The sequence below is a fragment of the Acomys minous genome (genome assembly GCF_964271855.1).
Source record: "Acomys minous genome assembly, chromosome: 14".
Taxonomy (NCBI): domain Eukaryota; kingdom Metazoa; phylum Chordata; class Mammalia; order Rodentia; family Muridae; genus Acomys; species Acomys minous.
The window spans coordinates 97,009,579-97,033,072 of NC_140496.1; the positions used below are offsets into that span (position 1 = coordinate 97,009,579).

At 42.9% G+C, this 23,494-nt stretch overlaps 1 protein-coding gene and 2 long non-coding RNA genes across 6 annotated transcripts in view; 1 reads left to right on the top strand and 2 right to left on the bottom strand.

Annotated features, from left to right (window-relative positions):
• The window catches only part of KYAT3 (kynurenine aminotransferase 3), a 46,932-nt gene that overhangs the window by 17,118 nt on the left and 6,320 nt on the right, over positions 1-23,494 (top strand). For all 3 annotated transcript variants that reach the window (XM_084756105.1, XM_084756106.1, XM_084756107.1), the window contains 10 exons: positions 1,412-1,470; positions 2,287-2,431; positions 5,865-6,014; positions 8,918-9,004; positions 9,452-9,577; positions 9,669-9,789; positions 17,724-17,800; positions 19,716-19,805; positions 21,085-21,271; positions 22,782-22,855. In XM_084756105.1, the coding sequence (XP_084612231.1) occupies positions 1,412-1,470; positions 2,287-2,431; positions 5,865-6,014; positions 8,918-9,004; positions 9,452-9,577; positions 9,669-9,789; positions 17,724-17,800; positions 19,716-19,805; positions 21,085-21,271; positions 22,782-22,855 (1,116 nt within the window). The remainder of the gene's footprint in view (positions 1-1,411; positions 1,471-2,286; positions 2,432-5,864; positions 6,015-8,917; positions 9,005-9,451; positions 9,578-9,668; positions 9,790-17,723; positions 17,801-19,715; positions 19,806-21,084; positions 21,272-22,781; positions 22,856-23,494) is intronic.
• LOC311582808 overlaps positions 9,016-23,494 on the bottom strand; it is a 36,106-nt gene continuing 21,627 nt past the window's right edge. The window contains exons 5-7 of one of the 2 annotated variants that reach the window (XR_014774244.1): positions 15,339-15,515; positions 11,053-11,120; positions 9,016-9,358 (exon numbers count right to left, since the gene is read on the bottom strand). This is a non-coding gene — a long non-coding RNA (uncharacterized lncRNA). The remainder of the gene's footprint in view (positions 9,359-11,052; positions 11,121-15,338; positions 15,516-23,494) is intronic. The other variant, XR_014774243.1, reaches the window with a different exon arrangement.
• Positions 16,462-23,488, bottom strand: LOC311582810. Its single transcript, XR_014774246.1, has 2 exons — positions 22,871-23,488; positions 16,462-16,661 (listed from the first exon to the last, which is right to left on the bottom strand). It is a non-coding gene; the product is annotated as an uncharacterized lncRNA (long non-coding RNA).

Here is a 23,494-nt window from a genome sequence, read left to right on the forward strand (position 1 = left end):
ATGGGTGCTTGGGATCCAAACTCAGGTCCTCACGTTTACACAGAAAGTGCTTTACTCACTAAGCCATCCCCCAGCCTTGACTTTTTTTTAAATGTATGAATCTGCTTTGCACTTCTGGTCACATGCTGAATGAATCATTAAGTTCTCAATGTTGTTTCAGAAAGAAGGAAAGGCCTTTGTTGAAAATATCTTTTTCTGTCTTTTGAGTCTTACAATTATATTCTCTAGAGTAACATTGCATTCAGGTAGGACTTCATCAAAATGCTGTTCCAGAAGCGTGTTAGCCTCCAGAGAATTTGCTTGTGATTCCCTTCCCTGGTGGTTCAACGTTTACACATAGGAGCCCGAGAAAGCTATTTCTTCAGTATCGTTACTGGAAATAGAATGGGAACAATGGTCTATTTAATAACCATTATCATCATCTTTCTCCCCGATTGAATTGAAATTGCATTAATATTCTATTATAAAATTCCTTACAAAAATGCTGTCAGTCTTTTTTTTTTTTTCCCACGAGCCGGCAAACAATGAACTTAAAGCTAATTCAATACTTTCAGAGATCGTTAAAGCGTAGCTTTTGAATGGAAAGAAGTGAAATATTATGTATTATAACTTCTAATATTTTCCTACTAAAATCTTAGCTTGCTTGCTTGTATCAGTAGACCTGATGTGAATGGCTACTATATTTTTAGCAGCAACTTCTGGTCATATATTTAGACGGTTTTACTGTGGAAGATGGTAGGTAGATCATGTAAGTATAGGCTACAGCAGAGCATGGGCTCAAATCTTGGACCGAGCCTGTTTGAGGTTGTCTTAGGAACTTTGGCAGATGTGAAAAGTTTTTTTCAACTCCACCTTCATGGAACCTCAACTTTGCTCATTTTAGGTGAGGTTTAACAGTGCTACATACGGGCCAATATGAACAGCGCCCAGCACATAAGCATTGCTTCCTAATGTTAGCTAGCATTATCTGTAATCCATTATTAAGGGGTTTAAGGCCATTTATTGAGTTCTTCCTGTAAGCAACAGGAGGAATTTCCTTTCAGAACTCTGCATAATGTGTTATGTGACTTCATAGCATGGCTTAAGAGTCTCTTGAAACTTTTTCCTTTAATATTATTACCGAGCTCTTGAGTGTATTCCATGCCTTTAAATTGATTGGTTTGTTGTACTGGGGTGGTGTTCTTTGTCCTTGGGTGAGACCATGAAGACACGAGGGCACAGGCAAAAGCATTCTATAGAGCAGTAGGGAAGAGTTGGACAATCCCTTAGGAGTTTGCACTGGGTTCTAAAACTTCCTCCCTTGGTACCATTTACAAGATAACAGATGGAAAAGGGGAGAATGTCCCCTTGTTTACTGACCTCTTTGAGTTTTGACTCAGTAATTAAAAGAAACCTTCGATGTATCTTTCAGAAAATGGCTTCGAAATTCAAAAATGCCAAACGAATCGAAGGCCTGGACAGCAACGTATGGTGAGTGTGAGGCAAAGGATCATGTGGGGAAGCCCCCTGGGGCCCCTTAAATTGGGTTTTAAGCTTCAGCTGCAATCCAGTAATGAAACCATTCATTTAAATCTCCATCAAAACCAAATGAGAGGAAGCTAGCCATCCATCCATACAGATGACAACAGACTCATTTAGCCCATGTGCTAGTCTCTGGGCTAGCACTGCATACGTGGTAGAGAAAAATCTAAAACTAAGTTTGCCTGATGCTTTCATGAAATTTGCATCAAACTCTTTGCTTTTTTTTTTTTTTTCCTTGAACTAAGGGCCTTGCTATGCTTGTAGCCCAGGCTCACCTCAAACTCTTGATCCACTTGCTTCAGGCTCCCCCAGTGCTAGATTACAGGCATTCGCAGGGTTTACTAGTTTATGAGCCACATCACACCCAGTTAAACTTTTCATATTAGCTCTAGTTTTAGCAGTTGATAAGAAAAACTAGTAACGGCTCCCCCTAAGTGTTTATGCATATATAATTGCATATACATGCATATAAACATATATTTGTATGTATATATATCCACATACATATATGGCTCAAATATGAATGTCCCTGAATTGAGGTCTCTAAGGAAGTTAAGGTCATTATTTCAACCATCATTTGCAGGATGAGTTCATCTTATCAGTAGTAACATTTTTGTTGGGAACTCATTGTTTTAATCACTAAAGACTAAGTCCTCTGTTTTTGCTTGTTTGTTTTACAATGATAGCATATGATATTGAAGCTAACTCTATAATTATAACACTTCCTAATTTTTGTGGTCTCTTTTTTTTTTTCTTTTGAATCAGGGTTGAATTCACTAAGTTGGCTGCAGATCCTTCTGTTGTGAATCTTGGACAAGGCCTTCCAGATATCTCCCCTCCTTCATATGTAAAAGAAGAATTAGCAAAGGCTGCAGTAATTGACAACCTGAACCAATACACTAGGGGCTTTGTGAGTCTATGAGGGCCATGTGGGGCATACACTGATACCTCATGCTGGTGTGTGTGTGTGTGTGTGTGTGTGTGTGTGTGTGTGAAAACCCCTCTTCCTTAAAGGAAATTCACTTGCTAAGATCAACTCTCCCAACTGGGAACCTCAGGAGTCCCTTGGCCTTCTCCAACATCCAGCCCTTTCACAGTCCTATTTTGAGTCTTCATTGACTCCTGTTTTGAAATGAGATCTCAGGACATTAAAGGAAGGGAAAACATTCTCTCAAAACGTCTTTGCTATCCCATTAACACTTTAAGAAGCCTTAGCACTGGCTTCTTAAAGAACCCTGTCCCTAACTAGATGCCTGCTCCCTCTCTCACCTCCTATCCTGTATTCTGTGTCAGAATGCCCAGGTACCCAGACATTTCTTACAGATACTTCTTAGATTAAGATTAACTTTGATGCTCCAATGTTATAGAGAGTTTTGGGTGACTCTGTCATTTTTTTCCTTTTGGAAGCTGCTAACCTGCACTTCCTGTTTACTCAGGTAATTTTTATTCCTTCTCAAGTCTCTGATGGGGTTGAAGACCAGATAGTTCAGTTTTACAATTAAGCTTAGTTGTTTAGGGGTTAAGATGTTTTTAGGTCTAGATAGATGTTTTAGGTTGATAGAGATGAGATATGATTGATAATGTTTTACATTCAGAAATTTAGACTCACCAAGATAGCAAAAACACTATGAATGTAACATTAACATAATTCCTGGGTTTTTTTTTGTGTGTGGTTCTTCTTGCTGTATGTAGTTTCTTTTATATATGTGTAATAACATATTTTTTTAAATTAAAAAATGATTAACTTTGAACTACGAAAGTCCAAATAGTGTGCACTGGGCATTGCTATGAGAATGGGAGCACGGGCAGGACTGTCACAGGCTCTCATGGTCTCACTGACTTCATTAAGATGTCTACTGCTCTGGTCAAATACCATGGCCAAAAGAAGCTTGGGGAAAGGACTTATTTCATCTTATAACTTCTAAGTCCATCATGCAAGGAAGCCAGGACAGGAACTCAAGTCAGGAACCTGGAGGCAGGAGCTGATGCAGGAGCCATGGAGGGATGCTGCTTACTGGCTTGCTCCTTGTGGCTTGCTCAGCCATTCAGTGGAGATAACACTGTCCACAAGGAGCTGGACCCTCCCAGACTAATCACGTCGCTCATTAGTCAAAAAAGTGCACCACAGTCTTGTCCATAAACCAACCTTGTGGCCTTTTTCTCATGTGAGGTTCCCACTTTCCAAATAACTCAAGCTTGTGATACGCTAAGGTACAACTGGCCAGCATGCTCAGTCAGTAAGCCCCTATATCAGACCTGAAACTATGAAAGTTGTAGAAGAAAATGTATGGGAAATAAATTAAGATATTGGTATAGGATTTGATTTTTTTTTTTTTAAATAAGGGCTCCTAAAGCACAGGTAACAATAGCAAAAATAAGCAAAGGTGCTTACTATCACGGGGAAATGAAAATAAAACCGTAAGACATCATCTCAGCCCAGTCAGAACAGTTATTATTTACAAAGGAAAGCATAACAAAGAAGAAGGAGAAAAAAGGCTCTTCTATACTCTTGATGTTACTGTGAATTAGTGCAAGTACCACAAAAGGCACTGGAAGTAAGGCCAGCAAGCTGGCTCCGTGGGTGAAGGCACTTGCTGTCAAGGCTCAAAATCTGAGTTTGATCCTTGGGCTGCACGTGGTGGAAGGAGAAAAACAATTCTGCGATATTTCTCTAACCTCCACAGATACACAATGTGTCGTGGATGCTGCCTCCCCCCTCCCCCAACACAATAAGTAAATGCAAAAACAAAAAAAAAATCAAATGAGCAGCACATAAAAATGTCTGGATTTATATGCAAAGGGAGTGAAGTCAGCATGTTACAGACATCCACAGCCATGTTTACTGAAGCGAAGATACCGAATCAGCCATCAGAAGAATAGGAGAAAATATGGCACCTTCCCCGGTTAGACCGTTATTCTGCCAGAGAGAGAAGGAGAGCCAGACATCTGCAGCAAAATGGCGGAGTTGACAAACACGTTCACTGGAATAATGAGGTGGACCCAGAAAGACAGATTCGGAATATCTTGTCCCACGTAAAAGCAGAACACTGGAGATCTAAGGATAGGTGAGATCTGAAGAGTAAGTGCTAGAGACTGGGGAGAGCAAATAGAACGAGAGACAGGGAGATTAAATAACAGACACTGAGACCCAGAGAGATGGAAGGAAAAATTCTCATCTTCTATAGCACAGACAGGGATTATAATTCACAATAACCTGTTATGTATTTGGAGAACTATTACAGAAGAGAGGAGATTGAAGCTTCCAAAGAAATGCTAGAGGCAAAATGCTATTTACTGATTTTTATCTATATATTGCAATCTTATGTTGAGGTAGCACACTGCCCCTTAAATAAATGCAATCATCACGTGTTAGCTAAGGTAAAAATTACTTATTTTAGAATACAAGTTGAACTCTGGGCCTGGTAGGCCAGCACTCTAGTGCTGAGCTAAGCCCCCAGCCACTAAAGGGAAAGTTTTAATATGAGAATCATTACATGTCTCACACTTAATATATTTATGATCTCTCATGCATCAAATGGGAGTTGCTGTCCTAATGCATTTGTCATTTTCTCTCTCTTTCATCTTAAGGGACTCACTGTCCTTGATAACTACTTTTTTCCCATCAGTGGATACTCTGCTTCCTGGTAGTGTTCACCATCAGCCACACTAACTTGAATATCTTTAGTAAATTTGGTTTTCCTTCTCTTAGTCCATGGTGGGAAAAACGTCTCCAGCAACTGAGAAAAGCAAATTTGGGGGATATAACAAATGCAGGACTTTTTTTTTTTTTTAACATTCATTTTAACTGAGGAAATGTTCGTGCTATTATAAGTATATTGGGAGTTCGTTTCTATTCCAAACAAATGCTTTTGAAATTCTGTGTTTCTAAACCTTCTCTTTTATGGACACTTTTCATCAGCAGCAAGTTTTCATAAGCCTCCATTGAGGAACCCTCAAAAGCTTTTAAAGTTTATTGCTACTTCACAAATACAAATTTGGAGCCTGGAGGGATGACACCGTGAGTGACATCACTTGTGGCTCTTGCAGAGGATGTGCCTTCAGTTCTCAGCACCCACACAGTGGCTCACACTTGCCTGTAACTTCAGGTCCAGGGAATCCAGCACCCTCTTCTGCCCTCCACTGCACTCATGTGGTGCGCATACACACATGTAGGCAAAATGCCCATGCATATAAAAATAAAATCTTTTTTAAAAGTACAAATGTGGGGATGACGCTCGATATTAAACCCGAATTTTAAAATTGCTACGTTGCCTCAAAGAAATAGTTTTCATAATGAATTTCAAGGTGGACTTTTGTTTTTCTATCAATCTTTAATGCAACAGGGTCATCCAGCACTTGTGAAAGCTCTTTCCTGCTTATATGAAAAAATTTATCAAAAGCAAATTGATCCAAATGAAGAAATCATCGTGACAGTGGGAGGTTATGGATCTCTCTTTAATTCCATCCAAGGACTGGTTGACCCAGGAGATGAAGTAAGTATAGGAACAATGTCGTAACTCCTACTCCAGTGCTCCTGTCCGTGTGAGGACCCTTCCCTCCTTTGCTTCCTTTCCTCTTCGCCTTCAAGCCATTTTGAAGTCTATTGATGGAGCAGCAATGTTACCAAGTCTTAACTGCAGAGTGGGATAAATTGCCATAAACTACAGCACACAAAGAGACTTTGCACCTTTCCACTATCCAGAGGCTTTGAGCCTATCCCAGGGTGTGCCATTAGTCAGAGTTAACCATTATTCAGTATTCTGCACCTCGGTGCTTCTTGTGCCTCTTTTACTTCATAGACATTGAGCTTTTTTTTTTTTCATTCATTATTATGCTTGTGCGATTTGTCCACTTTGTAATTACTACAAGTGTGGTGAGTTAGGTTAATTAATTGGTTAGTTAGTTTGTTTGCTTTAGAGACAAGGTGTTCTGTAGCTTAGGCTGATCTTTAACTTTCTTTGTAGCTGGCATGTAACCCTTACAAACACAATACACATGCATACACACACACACACACACACACACATACACACACACACACACAGAGAAGTGGGGAGGTAGAGAAAGGATTCAATATAAACAATAGTCTGTATGTGTTTGTAAAAATGCTTATATTCTTTCATCTAGAAGTAACAATCATGTAAATTTATTCAACTGATCATTGAAAACTGAAGAACTATTTACACAAATATAACACTGTTATTTATATAATCAAAGGGTAAGAAAATAATTCTAAAATAAAATTAACTCTCAGGTAGACATTAATATAAGAATGAAAGTTAGACTTATACTTTATTTTCATAAAATCAGGCTAGGTTTTTAAAATATATAAAAAGCATGGGCTGTTGAGGAGGCTCGCTGGGTAAAGCCATTTTCTGCAAAGGCTGACAGTGGGAATTTGATCTCTAGAACCCACGTGAAAGGATGAGAGAGAGCCAATGAACTGTAATCAAAACTGTATAAAAGCAGAAGGTGGGGCAAGTGTGGTGGCACGTGCCAGTAACCCCAGAACTCCCGGGAGGTTAACCCATCTCAACCCTGTGGGCTGGAGACTAGCCGGGGATAGATAAGATCTTATCTCAATGGAAGAAAGGCAGGGACAAAGGAGGTTGTCTTGATTTTCTATTTCTGTGGCCAAATACTAGAACCAAGACAACTTACAAAAGACAGTTTAATTGGGAGCCATCATGCCAGGGCATGGCAGGCAGGCGTCATGATGCTGGGGTGGCAGATGAGAGCGTTCACACTGAAAGAACAACCACTAGGCAGAGAGACAGAGAGAGCCAAGTGGAACGGTGTAGACTTTTGAAACCCCACTGACATATCTCCTCCAAAAAGGCCACACCTCCTAACCCATCCCAGACAGTTCCACAAACTTCGGGCCAAGCATTCAAACATGAGCTTGTGGGAGCATTCTCACTCAAATCAGCACATGGGTTAAGAAAGAAAAAGGAAGAAAGGCAGAAAAGGGTCCCAGATCAGGTCTGCAGGCTGGTGTGTAATGGCAAAAAAACTAGATCACCTACTCAACCTGAAACTGCAGCAAGGAGGGTTGGAGGTGAGCTTGAGAGGTGAGAGGTCTGACTCAAAGACTAGGAAAGAGGCAGGTGCCAGCTACCACACACCTGGCATGGGGAGCAGGGAAGCTTTGGGCATCACATTCACATATGAAAATAGCACCCATGCTGTCCTCCTGATTTACTCACATGCTTGCTCTCAAGATACTGGGGTTTTTTTGTTTGTTTGTTTGTTTGTTTTTTCGAGACAAGGTTTCTCTGTGTAGCCTTGACTGTCCTGGACTCGCTTTGTAGACCAAGCTGGCCTCGAACTCACAGCGATCCGCCTGTCTCTGCCTTCGGAGTGCTGGGATTAAAGGTGTGCACCACCACGCCTGGCTCTCAAGATAACTGTTTTTAAGTTAGCACTCCATTCTAAAAAATATTGCAGTGCCATACCTAAAATCCCACCTCTGTCGCTGTCTAACATGTGAAGTACATGCTACCTTTTTATTTTCTAACTTGAAGTATTAAAAAAACCACCCTTCCTGGTTTGGGTGAGAACATCTGTTTGAAAATATGATGAATAGTGTAGGCTCCAGTTAAATCTATGTGTTCACCTATAATATGTGGGACTCCTCCTCCTTGGGTGGCTATTGGCCACCGGCCCATGAAGGCAGAAGGAACAAAAAGTGAGGTGCACGGCTTGGAAGGCCTTAAGCACGGAGGAAAGTGACCACTCTGCGAACCTTGTCAGGGAGATAGTTCAACTTTATTGGGGAGAAGAAAGGCTATATAATCCTTGGGGAGTGGGTAGGGGTCTCCCAGGATAGGTGTACATAATTGGTTAGAACTAAGCACTTCAAGGATGCTTGATTTGCATTTGGCCATACTCTGCTATCATATGAGTGAGTACACAGCACAGAACCTAATTATCCTTTAGGCGCAGGGAGGGGAGAGCTAGCAGGGAGCTGTGTCAAGGACCGTATATCACATGTGGTTAGGTGCATCTATGCCAAAAAACACTCTCCAGATGAGGTCAGGCAAAGAGCCTGAGGTCCTGCTGAGGAGAGAGAGAGAGTCCTCATCTAATGCAGAGCTCCGAATGGCTATCCGGACTGGGAGCACTGCAACCTCAAACAGCAGGGTCCTTCCAACAATAACTCGTGACAGTTTTTGAGTGTTCTCACTTTAAGTCCAAGAACTCCAGCTTTCACTCCCTGGATGCCTCTATACCCAGGATCTTTTGTACCCAGACATTGGCTCCAAGAAAGCCAGGCCTGTCTTTTCCACTGCTGCGTTTCTTCTCCTAGCACAGTGCCTCACACGTCAGAGGCACCGCACTCCCATGAGATAAATTGCTGCCTGATAACCCGTGTTCTTCTTTGCTTTTATTTCAGGTGATAATTATAGTGCCTTTTTATGACTGTTATGAGCCCATGGTGAGAATGGCCGGAGCAACGCCTGTGTTTATTCCCCTGAGATCTGTAAGTCCCCAGCCCATCCTTGGGTTTGAAGAATGTTGTAAAATACCAATGACTTTGTCACTGAAGACGGATCTAAATCTTTTGAGAATAATGAATACAGTAGCTAGGGTGAGTCACAGACTCTTCTGTCGGCCACGCAGTGTCACACGTCGCCCGTAGTTACAGGTGGCTTCTGGGAAGGAATGACAGCTGTTGTGTTGCTGGGGCTCATTGTCTCCTTTAATGGGTGTGTACAGAAGCTCACATCCTCCGGGCTCTGTGGTTGAATGAGAGCCTGATTATTTGTGTTTGTGTTCTTTGTCAGTCATTTTTTCCGTTACCCTCGTCAGGTCTGTCTTTAATCTTCTCTTTTCTCTATTAGGTTGTTTGTAAGACAGTAAACATGAATTAATTTGTTCAAATCACGTCTTAATTTGTTAGAGTAACATCTTTATTCTTTGTGGCTAGAGACCTACTGATGGGACGAAGTGGTCCAGCTCTGATTGGACATTCGATCCTCAAGAACTGGAAAGTAAATTTAGTTCTAAAACGAAAGCCATTATCTTGAATACGCCACATAACCCCATCGGCAAGGTAAGTGAGCCTCTTTGCTTACACAGGCCAGGAGTCACTGTTTTCTCACATGCAGAATAACTGGCTGTGCCCTTTCCTTTCATACATGTAGGTGTATACCAGAGAGGAGCTGCAAGTAATTGCTGACCTTTGCATCAAGTATGACACCCTGTGCATCAGTGATGAGGTTTATGAATGGCTTGTCTATACTGGACATAAGCATATAAAAATAGGTACTGATTATGACCGTCTCAAGTCTGGATGTGTTTGGTCACATGGGGAACACTAACTGATTGGAAAGAATCCCGGGCTAGCTTTAAAATAGTCTCTGTGGTGGGTATCTGTGCCTGTGTAAGCACTTACAAGAAGTATTTAGATGGATCATGCTTGAGTGATTAAAGTTCAGCTTGATGGACAAGTGTTCAAATGGGGGAAGAGACCTGAGGTCACATTATAAAGCTGGGATGCCAGCAGAATAGTTCTTTTGCCTGCCTCTGGCAAGGACCCTGGTGTTCCTCGGTGTGTAGACAGTGGGAGCGAACTTTCTGTGAGGAGCTTAACACAAGGGATTCTAGAGTGGCAGGCTATTGCTGTTCTGTCCTCAGTGGGATTTTGCAATTGCTACTGGGCTATCTCACCCAAATCCTGCAGTATTATCTGGGGTGGCCCAAGCTCTCAACTGTAGGACTGTAAGCCTTGAGAGAACCTTTGGGCTTTGTACCTATCTGACCTTTGCCAAGAAGCACTGTCCCTCTGATGTCCACATGACTCCCTTGGGTGTCTGTTCCCGTGTCATTCTCCCTCACCTCCAGCATTCTCACATCCTTTATCTTTTACTTGGTTTGTTTTTTTCCCTCTATAGTTAAGCAAGAGGGGAGAGACTGTTATTTGTGTTGGTCTCTTCAATAGTGCCGTTTTCCACATTAGAGTCCTACACATGGTAGGAGTGCCTCAACCTGACACAACCTAGAGGTACCTGCAAAGAGGAAGCCTCAGTTGAAGGATTTCCTGAGGCACATAGGCACATGGCCACGCCCATGAAACATGGTCTTGATCTATGACTGCTATAAAAAGGTGCAATCCACTGTGGGCAGTGCCATTCTTAGGCTGGCAGTCCTGGTCATTATAAGAAAGGCAACTGAGCATGGGCTGTGCTTTCTGAGCTGTGGATGAGTCCCAGCCATGACTTCCTCAATGATGTGCTGTGACAGGGAAGCGGAAGCCAAATAAACCCTTTCCTCCTAATTTGCTTTTGGCTGTATTGATCACAGGAACAGAAAGCCAATTAGAACATTGGGTAACAGACATGGAAGGAAGGAGGTAAAGGTGTACATATGTGTGACAACAGAAGTTACCTGTACCACAGTTGTTCCGGTATTACATTATAAATGGCCAGAGAGATAGGAAGAGAAGGCAAGTGCGTGAGGGGATTAGAAAGCAATGTGAAAGCCTTGGAGAAAGAGAAGCAGAGGGCAGAGGCTGAGAAGCTTACTTACAGATCACGTGAGACCGCAGTGTCCTGCATCATGGAACAGGGGCGTAATGAAACTAGTAGTCATTCTGCCTGAAAAAAAAAAAACCTGAACATTAAGCGGGCCAAGGTGGTGGCACACGCCTGTATTCCCAGTACTCTGGGAGGCAGAGGCAGGTAAATCTATGTGAATTCGAGGTCAGCCTGGTCTACAAAGGGTAGCCAAGGCAACACAAAGAAACCCTGTCTCAAAAAACAACAACAAAATATGAACATTAAAATAATAATAATAGGAAGAAGAAGAAGAAGAAGAAGAAGAAGAAGAAGAAGAAGAAGAAGAAGAAGAAGAAGAAGAAGAAGAAGAAGTAGTAGTAGTAGTAGTAGTAGTTTGGGGGTTGGAAGGTAGTTCCGTAGTTAAGATCACTAGTTGCTCTTCCAGATGGCCCAGGTGCTACACCCCGCACCCACATGGTGGTTCACAACCATCCGTAATTCCAGTTCCAGGGGATCCAACTTCCTCATCTGGCCTCTGTGGGCACCACTTTGATGCACAGATGTACATTCATCCAAAGCACCGTATGCATTAACTAAAATACTACTTTTAAAATCCCAGCCATATTGGTAGCTCTCTAAGAAAGCTGTTGCAGCTCACGCAGTTGAAGTTTTCTGACTTGGACATTAATATTCACTTACTGAATCCTCTTGTTAAGTGATCTGTAACTCTCAAAATCAGCTAAGTGCCAGCAGCTGCCAAAGGTCAAGAAAATCATGCAGAACAAAACCTAAGGTAACTTTTCAAAATTTGGTTCATTAGCTGGGTCCCCGGAATGACAGTGGTTATACTTGGAGAATGATGACAAGAAAAGGACTTGGTTCTGTGACTGCATTTATACATACATACATACATACATACATACATACATACATACATACATAAATAAATAAATAAGAGCCAGGTTTGGGCGAAGGTCAGAAGCAAAGCGTGTGTCTACAGCCTAGGTGATGCATAGGGACTGCGAAGAAATGGAAACTGCAGCCTAGCATGGTGACACACCTGTGACCTCACCACGCTGCTGAGTCTGAAGTAGGAGGGTGCCAAGTTCGAAGCCAACCTGGGCTAGATTGAGGTAGGAAGCCTAGAGCTCGATCTCAGCAGCTGAAGTGAAGAGAAGACCCTCACACATGCTTCTTGCCTCCAGCCTGGGTTACCAAGCAGCACCGTGACTCACCCAGACACAGTATGTGTTGTAAGCTCTTGCTAAGTGTCTCTAGGACCTGAGGAAACACCATCTGAAGGTAAGTGGAAGTGCAAGCTCAGTCAGGCTCAAACTCGGAAGGAGTATATCTTTTACAGCCATCCACTTTTTGGTGGAAGCAGATCCCTGGGAGAGAAGTAAGTTTTTTGCAGGGCAAGTACATGAGCAGAGACAGCAGCAAAGGATATGTAGGCCAAGATGTTAGTCACACAGCTGAGTGTTGTTATGTGTCCACGTTGTGTCACGATGTTAGTCACACAGCTGAGTGTTGTTATGTGTCCACGTTGTGTCACGATGTTAGTCACACAGCTGAGTGTTGTTATGTGTCCACGTTGTGTCACGATGTTAGTCACACAGCTGAGTGTTGTTATGTGTCCACGTTGTGTCACGATGTTAGTCACACAGCTGAGTGTTGTTATGTGTCCACGTTGTGTCACGATGTTAGTCACACAGCTGAGTGTTGTTATGTGTCCACGTTGTGTCACGATGTTAGTCACACAGCTGAGTGTTGTTATGTGTCCACGTTGTGTCACGATGTTAGTCACACAGCTGAGTGTTGTTATGTGTCCACGTTGTGTCACGATGTTAGTCACACAGCTGAGTGTTGTTATGTGTCCACGTTGTGTCACGATGTTAGTCACACAGCTGAGTGTTGTTATGTGTCCACGTTGTGTCACGATGTTAGTCACACAGCTGAGTGTTGTCATGTGTCCACGTTGTGTCACGATGTTAGTCACACAGCTGAGTGTTGTCATGTGTCCACGTTGTGTCACGATGTTAGTCACACAGCTGAGTGTTGTCATGTGTCCACGTTGTGTCACGATGTTAGTCACACAGCTGAGTGTTGTTATGTGTCCACGTTGTGTCACGATGTTAGTCACACAGCTGAGTGTTGTTATGTGTCCACGTTGTGTCACGATGTTAGTCACACAGCTGAGTGTTGTTATGTGTCCACGTTGTGTCACGATGTTAGTCACACAGCTGAGTGTTGTTATGTGTCCACGTTGTGTCACGATGTTAGTCACACAGCTGAGTGTTGTTATGTGTCCACGTTGTGTCACGATGTTAGTCACACAGCTGAGTGTTGTTATGTGTCCACGTTGTGTCACGATGTTAGTCACACAGCTGAGTGTTGTTATGTGTCCACGTTGTGTCACGATGTTAGTCACACAGCTGAGTGTTGTTATGTGTCCACGTTGTGTCACGATGTTAGTCACACAGCTGAGTGTTGTTATGTGTCCACGTTGTGTCACGATGTTAGTCACACAGCTGAGTGTTGTTATGTGTCCACGTTGTGTCACGATGTTAGTCACACAGCTGACTGTTGTTATGTGTCCACGTTGTGTCACGATGTTAGTCACACAGCTGAGTGTTGTTATGTGTCCACGTTGTGTCACGATGTTAGTCACACAGCTGAGTGTTGTCATGTGTCCACGTTGTGTCACGATGTTAGTCACACAGCTGAGTGTTGTCATGTGTCCACGTTGTGTCACGATGTTAGTCACACAGCTGACTGTTGTCATGTGTCCACGTTGTGTCACGATGTTAGTCACACAGCTGAGTGTTGTCATGTGTCCACGTTGTGTCACGATGTTAGTCACACAGCTGAGTGTTGTCATGTGTCCACGTTGTGTCACGATGTTAGTCACACAGCTGAGTGTTGTCATGTGTCCACGTTGTGTCACGATGTTAGTCACACAGCTGAGTGTTGTCATGTGTCCACGTTGTGTCACGATGTTAGTCACACAGCTGAGTGTTGTCATGTGTCCACGTTGTGTCACGATGTTAGTCACACAGCTGAGTGTTGTCATGTGTCCACGTTGTGTCACGATGTTAGTCACACAGCTGAGTGTTGTCATGTGTCCACGTTGTGTCACGATGTTAGTCACACAGCTGAGTGTTGTCATGTGTCCACGTTGTGTCACGATGTTAGTCACACAGCTGAGTGTTGTCATGTGTCCACGTTGTGTCACGATGTTAGTCACACAGCTGAGTGTTGTCATGTGTCCACGTTGTGTCACGATGTTAGTCACACAGCTGAGTGTTGTCATGTGTCCACGTTGTGTCACGATGTTAGTCACACAGCTGAGTGTTGTCATGTGTCCACGTTGTGTCACGATGTTAGTCACACAGCTGAGTGTTGTCATGTGTCCACGTTGTGTCACGATGTTAGTCACACAGCTGAGTGTTGTCATGTGTCCACGTTGTGTCACGATGTTAGTCACACAGCTGACTGTTGTCATGTGTCCACGTTGTGTCACGATGTTAGTCACACAGCTGACTGTTGTCATGTGTCCACGTTGTGTCACGATGTTAGTCACACAGCTGAGTGTTGTCATGTGTCCACGTTGTGTCACGATGTTAGTCACACAGCTGAGTGTTGTCATGTGTCCACGTGTTGTCAAGCCACCCCATGGCCCATCTCGTTGGTGATGACCATCAGGTCATTTGAACTAGTTCCAAGTTGAAAACTTGGACCAACATTTTATTTTTGTGTGTGTGTGTGTGTGTGTGTTTAAAACATTTTATATTAGCATACAAATACTATTTTCTTTTTTTTTCCTCCTTTATTAATTTATTCTTGTTACATCTCAATGGTTATCCCATCCCTTGTATCCTCCCATTCTTCCCTCCCTTCCAATTTCCCCTTATTCCCCTCCCCTATGACTGTTCCTGAGGGGGATTACCTCCCCCTCTATATGTTCATAGGGTATCAAGTCTCTTCTTGGTAACCTGCTGTCCTTCCTCTGAGTGCCACCAGGTCTCCCCGTCCAGGGGACATGGTCAAAGGTGAGGCACCAGAGTATGTGAGAAAGTAATATCCCACTCTCCACTCAACTGTGGAGATTGTTCTTAGACCAACATTTTAAAACGTAAAATTTGTGGGCCAGAAAGATGGCTCAACAGGAAGGGTGCTTGTTGCCCTGTGATGAAAGGAGTGACCCAAATGTACTGTTTCCTTATCAGTGATAAGCACCGGAGTAGAGTAGAACTGGCATTATTTGCTAAAGATACACAAGACTTTTAAAAAGGCTTTTATTGATGGGGCACTCACATGCGGTGGCGGGTGTGGACGTAGCAGGACAGCTCTGGAATCTCTCTCCTCTCACCCTTCTCAGTTCCAGGGACCCAGCTCAGGTGTTCAGGCTTTCCTAGCAAGTGCTATAACCTGCCAACTCATCTGGATGGCCCCTCACAACATACTTTTTAACTCAGATTTGCTTACGGTAGCCTATAAAATTAAAATACCAAAAAAAACAATTTACTGGGTAATTATTTAAGAAAATACACTTTGTTTGCACTGAAGCATGGGTTTACAACCAGCTACAATGGTCTGACGTGAAAGATACAAAACGGCCATGTCATCAAGTTCGCAGTGTGCGGATGGCTTTCTAAGTACTGCACGAAGGCCCCCAAGCTGTGCATCATATTTCTACAGAGGCCCTGATGGCTGGTGCGGCACCCTGCATCATATCTCCTGCCTCCTACACACACAAATAAAATTTAAAACCTAAAAAAGAAAAGAAAATGGTAGGGAGGGTCACACCTTTAATCCTAGCACTCAAGGCAGAGACAGATGGATCACTGTGAGTTCAAGACCAGCCTGGTCTGCATAGCAAGTTCCAGGCCCGTCAGAGCTACACAGTGAGATCCTGTCACAAAAAGGTGGGGGAAGAAGATGATAAAATTTACTGTTATTTTATGAGATATCCTTGGCTCAGATATCTCCCAGTGCAAAACTGATACTTGAACCATCACAAAGAACTTTCCTCTCTCACCTCCACATCCTTAATATACTAAATTACTGATATTTGAAATGTTTTTCTTGTAAGCTATGCAGCTAATGAGCTGACCCCTTAAAAGAAGGGGAGGAGGAATGCATCTACTTTCATATGATTAAAATACTCAATGACAAATTGCTTAACTCATTTTTAAAAATACTTATTACCTTTCATATTGTAGCCCACAATGTCTGCTCTCCCCTTTGGGGGGGGGGGAGTTCAGAGTGGTTTCTAGACAGGGTTTCTCTGTGTAGCCTTGGCTGTCCTGGACTCACTTTGTAGACCAGGCTGGCCTTGAACTCACAGAGATCCGCCTGCCTCATGCTCCCTGCCCACCCGGACTCCAGCCCTCAGCACAGTGCCCCTGCTGCAGTCTCAGAAGCTGCCACATCCTCCTTTTCTTTTTCTTTTTCTTTTTTTTTTCTTTTCTTTTCTTTAGACAGTTTCTCTGTGTAGCCTTGGCTGTCCTAGATTCACTTTGTAGACAAGGCTGGTCTTGAACTCACAGTGATCCACCTGCCTCTGCCTCCTGAGCACTGGCCAGCCATCCTCCTTTTCCTTGTTTCCTCTGCTCTCTGGTAGTTCCTAAGAAAGAGCTGATGGGCAAATGTGAATTAATGACTTTGGGGAATACCAGTCAAGAGGCTTGGTGACTCACCTGTGGTTTGAAAAAAAATCCCTGAAATTAAAGATAGTGATTCCTATACAAATGGATTGTACATCAAGGGATTTTTTAATTTCAACACCACTGTACACAAAGCAGACAGATAGATTTTGGGGCCTTAGTAGGTCTGATTTCCTTCTTAAATTCCCAGTAAGGCTGCATATTTCTAACTGTTGCTCTAGCAAGTGTGGAGAAGCAGACCTGGACAGGAGAGCTCACGGTAGTCACATCGCAAACCAGCCATAAGACCACTGAGCTGGACAGCAGCTCGATGGTAGAGCACACAGAGAACGTCAGAGGTCCTGGGGTCAATCCCCAGTCCTGTCTGGGAAAACCAGGTGCTTAGTGTTACAGCCATGACTAGCACCAGACAGAGTGCCACAGCTCCTCTGACACCTGACACCTGAACTGTCCTGCTGGTCACCCTGCCACCTGGGAAATGGGTTTGCCATGTAAAATATTAAATCATATAAAGACAGGTGGGGCTAACCCTGAGTTTTATCCCCAGGGCCACATGGTGGAGAGAGAACAAGCTCCCCAATTGTCTGTCTGACATCTACACATCTGCAGTGATGTGGACACCCCCCCCCAAATTAAATAGATAGATAAATAGATAGATAGATAGATAGATAGATAGATAGATACATACATACATACATACATACATACATACATACATAGATGGATAGATGGATAGATAGATAGATAGATAGATAGATACGTACATAGATAGATAGATAGATAGATAGATAGATAGATAGATAGATAGTGACTATCTGTATATTGGTCCAACACTGAAATGCATTATAACATTTTTAGATCAGTATGAGCTTAAATTTGAATTCTCTAAAAACCACTGAAATAACTACAGTAATGACACTATTTTCATCGAGTTCATGTTATCTGTGTTGTGATTTTGGATTATACTAGATAAAAATTACTTGGAAAAGAAATATATAGCCAGTTATTTATTTCTTTTTCTTTTCTTTTTAAGCCACTTTTCCAGGAATGTGGGAGAGAACAATAACAATAGGAAGTGCTGGCAAGACCTTCAGTGTGACCGGCTGGAAGGTGAGAGAGAGGGGACAGCCGGGCTGGGGAGAGGGGACAGCCGGGCTGGGGAGAGCGGACAGCCGGGCTGGGGAGAGGAGACAGCCAGGCTGGGGAAGGGTCTCGGTGTGGAGCACAGACTGTGCGTGTGACAGCCCAGGGTTCAATCCCCAGTACCCTCCAGAAAAATTAAGTCCTAAAAAATAGGCGCATGCCGGGCGTGGTGGCGCACGCCTTTAATCCCAGCACTCGGGAGGCAGAGGCAGGGGGATCACTGTGAGTTCAAGGCCAGCCTGGCCTACAAAGCGAGTCCAGGACAGCCAAGGCTACACAGAGAAATCCTGTCTCGAAAAACCAAAAAAAAAAAAAAAAAAAAAAGGCCTATACTTTAATTTCTATAGAATATTTGCATTTTAAATGTGTACATAATATGTACGGATTTTTATACTTACTGATCTTTTCTGTATTTACTGATTTGCTCAACTTTCCCATCAAGTTTCAACCTTTTATTTTTAGTTACATTACATGTATTTGTTGCAGGCTGTGGATGTGTGCTGTGGTGTATGAGAGGGAAGGAGGGAGGCAGAGAGGGAGGGAGGAAGGGAGGGAAGGAGGGAGGGAGAGAGGGGGAGAGAGGGGGGAGATTGAACAGAGGACAATGTGTAGGAGTCAGTTCTCTCCTTCTAATATGTTGGTTCTCGAGAGTGAGCTGGGGTCTTCAGGATTAGCAGCAAGCAAGTTTTTACCCTGTGAACCGTCTCACTGGCCCACATTTCATCCTTTTTGAGACTAAGTAAAAGAATCAAGTATTTTTATCTTCTGGGTACTCAACAAATTATACTTTTCTCTTTACAAATAATATTTGCATATAAAAAGAGAAAAATAACACTGGCTAATATTCCAGCTTTAACTGTGGACCAAAGATTATGTGTGGGTGTGTTTGTTTGTTTGTTTGTTTTGGCTTTTTGAGACAGAGTTTCTCTGTGTAGCCTTGGCTGGCTGGACTCACTTTGTAGACCAGGCTGACCTTGAACCCAAGAGATCTGCCTGCCTCTGCCTCCGAGCACTGGGGTTAAAGGCGTGTGCTACCACAAGATTATGTGTTTTATCACAGGAATTTTTACTGTCTTGTCTGAGATTGCACCCTAATAAACTCAAGCTAGGGCAGGTAGCCTACCTTGAAAATCCATGCGCCAACCACTGAGTGATTGCAGTCACCCATGTGTGGTCGCCAAAGCTATAATCCTGAGCCCTTGGCAGTAGAGGAAGGAAATCAGGAACGGAGGCTCATCTTCGGCTATCTTGTGAGTTCAAGGCTGGCCTGGGCTGCAGGAGATTCCATCTCACAAAACAACAAAAACCCCACCCCACCCGCCCAGCTGAAATTCAGTTCTCATTTGACCTTATCCATACGAGCAGGGCTACGACACGGGGAACACTAGGAAGAGTTAAGAATCCCTGTCCTCAGGATGGAGAGATGGCTCAGAGGTTAATAGCCCTGACTGCTGTTCCAAAGGTCATGAGTTCAATTCCCAGCAACCACAGGGTGGCTCACAACCATCTATAACGAAAACTGTATACATTAAAAAAAAAAAAATCCCTGTCCTCCAATTGTGGAGGAGTCCACTGAGCTGTCACACAGAGAGGTTCTGTGCCCACTCTTGAAGCAAGTGTAACTGCTGCCTCTTATTCCTCAGGTGTGGCACATCAGCAGAGGGAAGGGCTCACAGTGACCACAGCTTTGTGTACTTTCAGAAGGCAGGCTGAGGGGGGAAGGCAGAGCTGGGAGCTTCACCAAAACAAGCTTTACCCCGCTTCCCTCCTGGGGACATTTCTGAACAGCCTATGTTTGTCATTTACACTAACAGCGCTCTTATATATGATATATGTCCTTATATTATTATTTGAACCCTGCTTATATGTTTTCCCTTCTCAGCTTGGCTGGAGCATTGGCCCTAATCACCTGATAAGACATTTACAGACTGTTCAGCAAAACAGCTGTTACACTTGTGCAACGCCATTACAGGTAGGTGGTAGCCTTTGCAGATGGGCGATAACCTTTACACATGTGGCAATTGGAGAGCTTCTTCATGAACCAGGCCTTCTAATGCACTTTGGGAATTTTGGGGCAGACACATAGTGTTTGGATAATCCCTAATTTTAAGCTCCACAATTTATATCACATCTCCAAAGCTCCTCTTACCGCACAGGACAATGTATTTTAAGAGGCAGATGACTTTGATGGTCATTCTTTGGATTGCAATAGCTATCTAAAAGAAAAGCAAAGTCACTGGGTGTGGTAGTGCCCATCATGTTAGCTTCCAGGCCTCAGTCAGGAGAATCACGAGTTCAAGGCTTGTCTGACTCACACAGAGACTTTAAAGCATGGCTGGACAATAAAGCAGGACCCCATGTGGGGGTCGGGGGAGGACCAGGCAGAAAACAAACAGTATAACTAATCAGGAGGATTTCCAGAATAGATGATGAAATTTTTAAAAAAGCAAGATACATGGCAGTGTGTATTTATATTAACTTATACTATATTTTGTGTAAGAAAAGGGAGAACAGCTCTTGTCTTTCTAAAAAGAACTCTTAGATGATCCATAAGAAACTAGCAAAATGCATCCTGTGTGAGCAGAGGAGATGTCAGAATAAAGATGCAGATGTAGACACAAGACTTTCTACTAGGTTTATCTTTATCTCTAGCACAACGCCCTGCCTAAGCCTCCCAAGCTGTGGGATGGCAGGCACCTGCCACCATTTCTGGCTCTTCAGTTTTTACTTTGTTAGACTCTTGCTATTTTGTATACATGTCTAGAAACAAATCAATCTTCCTTCTCTGAAAAGCCCAAACACTAAAAAGTATTCTACTTCTATGAGGCAGCTGAAGCACAAGATAGTAACAGTATTGGATACATTGAACTTGGCTTTTTCTATCAAGGCTGTCTACCCAATAGGGAAAAAAAAAAGTTAGCAGAAAGAGGCAATAATACACAGAGAAAACTATGGAAAAAGGTTCGATAAAAGTTCCTTTTACAGAAAATGCATCATGTCTTTCTGTAACCAAGTACAGCATCTTTATCGAACACCTCTTTGTCAGTTGGGATATTTGTGTCTGTTATATTAGATTTAGACATTTACATAACTCTCCTTCGTCCATTAACCTACGGAGCCAGATAGTTAACAGGAATCTGGCTATAACTTCCTGAGTGAGTTCTTGCCACGAGTCTTACTTGGATGACCTTTATCTATTCTGGCCATCGTGGTGCTTCCTTCCCTTTCTTATTTTTATTTGTACCATGCAGGCAGCCTTGGCCCAGGCCTTCTGGATCGATATCAAGCGCATGGGTGACCCAGAGTGTTACTTTAATTCCCTGCCAAAGGAATTAGAAGTCAAAAGAGATCGGATGGTCCATCTACTTAGCAGCGTTGGCCTGAAACCCATCATCCCTGACGGGGGTTACTTCATCATCGCTGATGTGTCTTCCTTAGGTCTGGGAAGCCTTCGCTACTTCACATCTACAGACAATTATGTTTGAAATAATAGCAGAGAGGCATGGGGAAAAGATGTCAAAGCCAGAACAGCATTTTATCTCTAAAAGAGAATGTGTTTTTACAATGCCATCATGTAAAAGTAACTTGTACTCTCCTGAGGTAATTGTCTTAGAGGCTCACTGCCTCTGTCTGCTAACCTAGGCCTAGTCCTGGAAGCTTCTAGCCTCCGTACAATCTAACCCAGGCCTGGGTTGTTCTCAGCTTCTGAAGCTTACTGCTTAATACGCTCACTTTTTCTAGTTCTTTCTGAAATCTGGCTGGCTGGTTCTACTCAGCTGTTCTGGCTCAAACTCCTCACCAAGCTGATTTATTTAATCCGGTCTCTCTCAGCTTCTGACTGAATGGCAATCTGTTTTAATCTAGCTCCTCATTCTCCGGCTCATTCTGTCTTTTCCTGTGTCTAGCTCAAGTTCTCACATGAACAAAATTTACTTTACTCTGTGTGAATCATTCCCTATACATTAGAATTTACTTCTCCTCTTTTCCTAAAGGTAAAAATTTAAATTTCATCTGACGGTAGTATAAGACTAAGGGTAGCCAGGGGGCTGGAGAGGAGAGACGGATCAAGGCTAAAGAGCTCCCTCAGAGGACCAGAGTTCAGCACCCAAGTTAGGCAGCTCACAATAACCTGTAACTCCAGCTCCAGGTATCACATGCCCTCTTCTTGCCTTCTTGGGTACCACATACACAAGCACACATGAGTTTGTATACACACAATCAACATAAGTAATTTTAAAACAAATAATGGTGGCCAAGCATGGTGATGTACATCAATAATCCCAGCACTCAAGAGCAGCAGGAATAATGCTGTGAGTTCGAGTCCAACTTGGGCATACATAGGGAGTTGCAGTCCAGCATAGACTACAGTGTAAAATACTATCTCAAAAAGTATAAAAAGAAAAAAAAATAATGGTAAACCATCATTATACCTTACTTACAATGAAGAACAATGGCCAACAGTTCAACAATTAGTGAAACTATGCGATATAATAGTTCCTCTATTCAGAGCTCTGCAACTATCACATTATCAAGAAAAGCCATATATTATTGGTGCTGTCACATTCTCACTGATAGATGACAAAGACTGACGAGAGCCAAGCAGCCACCATGGACTCTTCTTCCTGATGGAAAAGCAGCATTCCTCAATGCTTCCCACCGTCTTCTCTTCCTATGCTGGCAGTTGCATGGACATGCATGATGCCGTGTGTGTGTGTGTGTGTGTGTGTGTGTGTGTGTGTGTGTGTGTGTGTGTGTATGTGTATGTGTGTGTGTGTGTGCTGCCTCAGGATATCAGTCAATCTCAAACAAGTGTGAGACTCCAGCACACTATATGAATTACCTCTAGAAAGTTCTAGAATAAACCTGTGTGAGTTGGGAGACAATTTGAACCTTGACCTTTGTTGTCTCATACAGTTCTCCCTCCTCCTGCCTTTCCCTGTGGTTGTAGGTGCCGACCTCTCTCACATGAAGAGCAATGAGCCTTATGACTATAAGTTTGTGAAGTGGATGACAAAAACTAAGGTACTGTTTACTTACCTTTGCCGTACTGTTTTATGAAGCAAGTGATGGATGTGCTTTGAAAGACATTTAATTCTAGCTTTTCTTCTTCTTCTTCTTCTTCTTCTTCTTCTTCTTCTTCTTCTTCTTCTTCTTCTTCTTCTTTAAAAATGTTATTTTTAGTTTAGCTTAGTTTTTTAGTCTCTACTATGTAGCCTTGGCTTGCCTGAAACTTACTACGTAGACCAGGCTAGCCTCGAATTCTTTTCTTGCCTCTGCTTCCTAAATGCCAGGATTAAAGGTGTGAGTCACTATATTTTTTAATTCTAGCTTTCTTTCAAACAGTGTGCTTAGAACTTTTAGAGGGATTTTTAAAATATTTTTTCCTTTTAAAAATTATTGCCAGGCATGGTAGCGCATGCCTTTAAGCCCAGCACTCGGGGGACAGAGGCAGGTGGATTGCTGTGAGTTTGATACCAACATGGTCTACAAAGAGAGTCCAGGACAGCCAAGGCTACACAGAGAGACCCTGTCTCAAAAAACCAAAAAAAAAAAAAAAATCATTACGAGCATCAGCAGTATCTATTTCTAATGTGTGTGGTCTCAGAAGTAGCATTTGGAATGTATGTGCTTTGCTGCTGTATCATCTTATTTGTTTTTCAG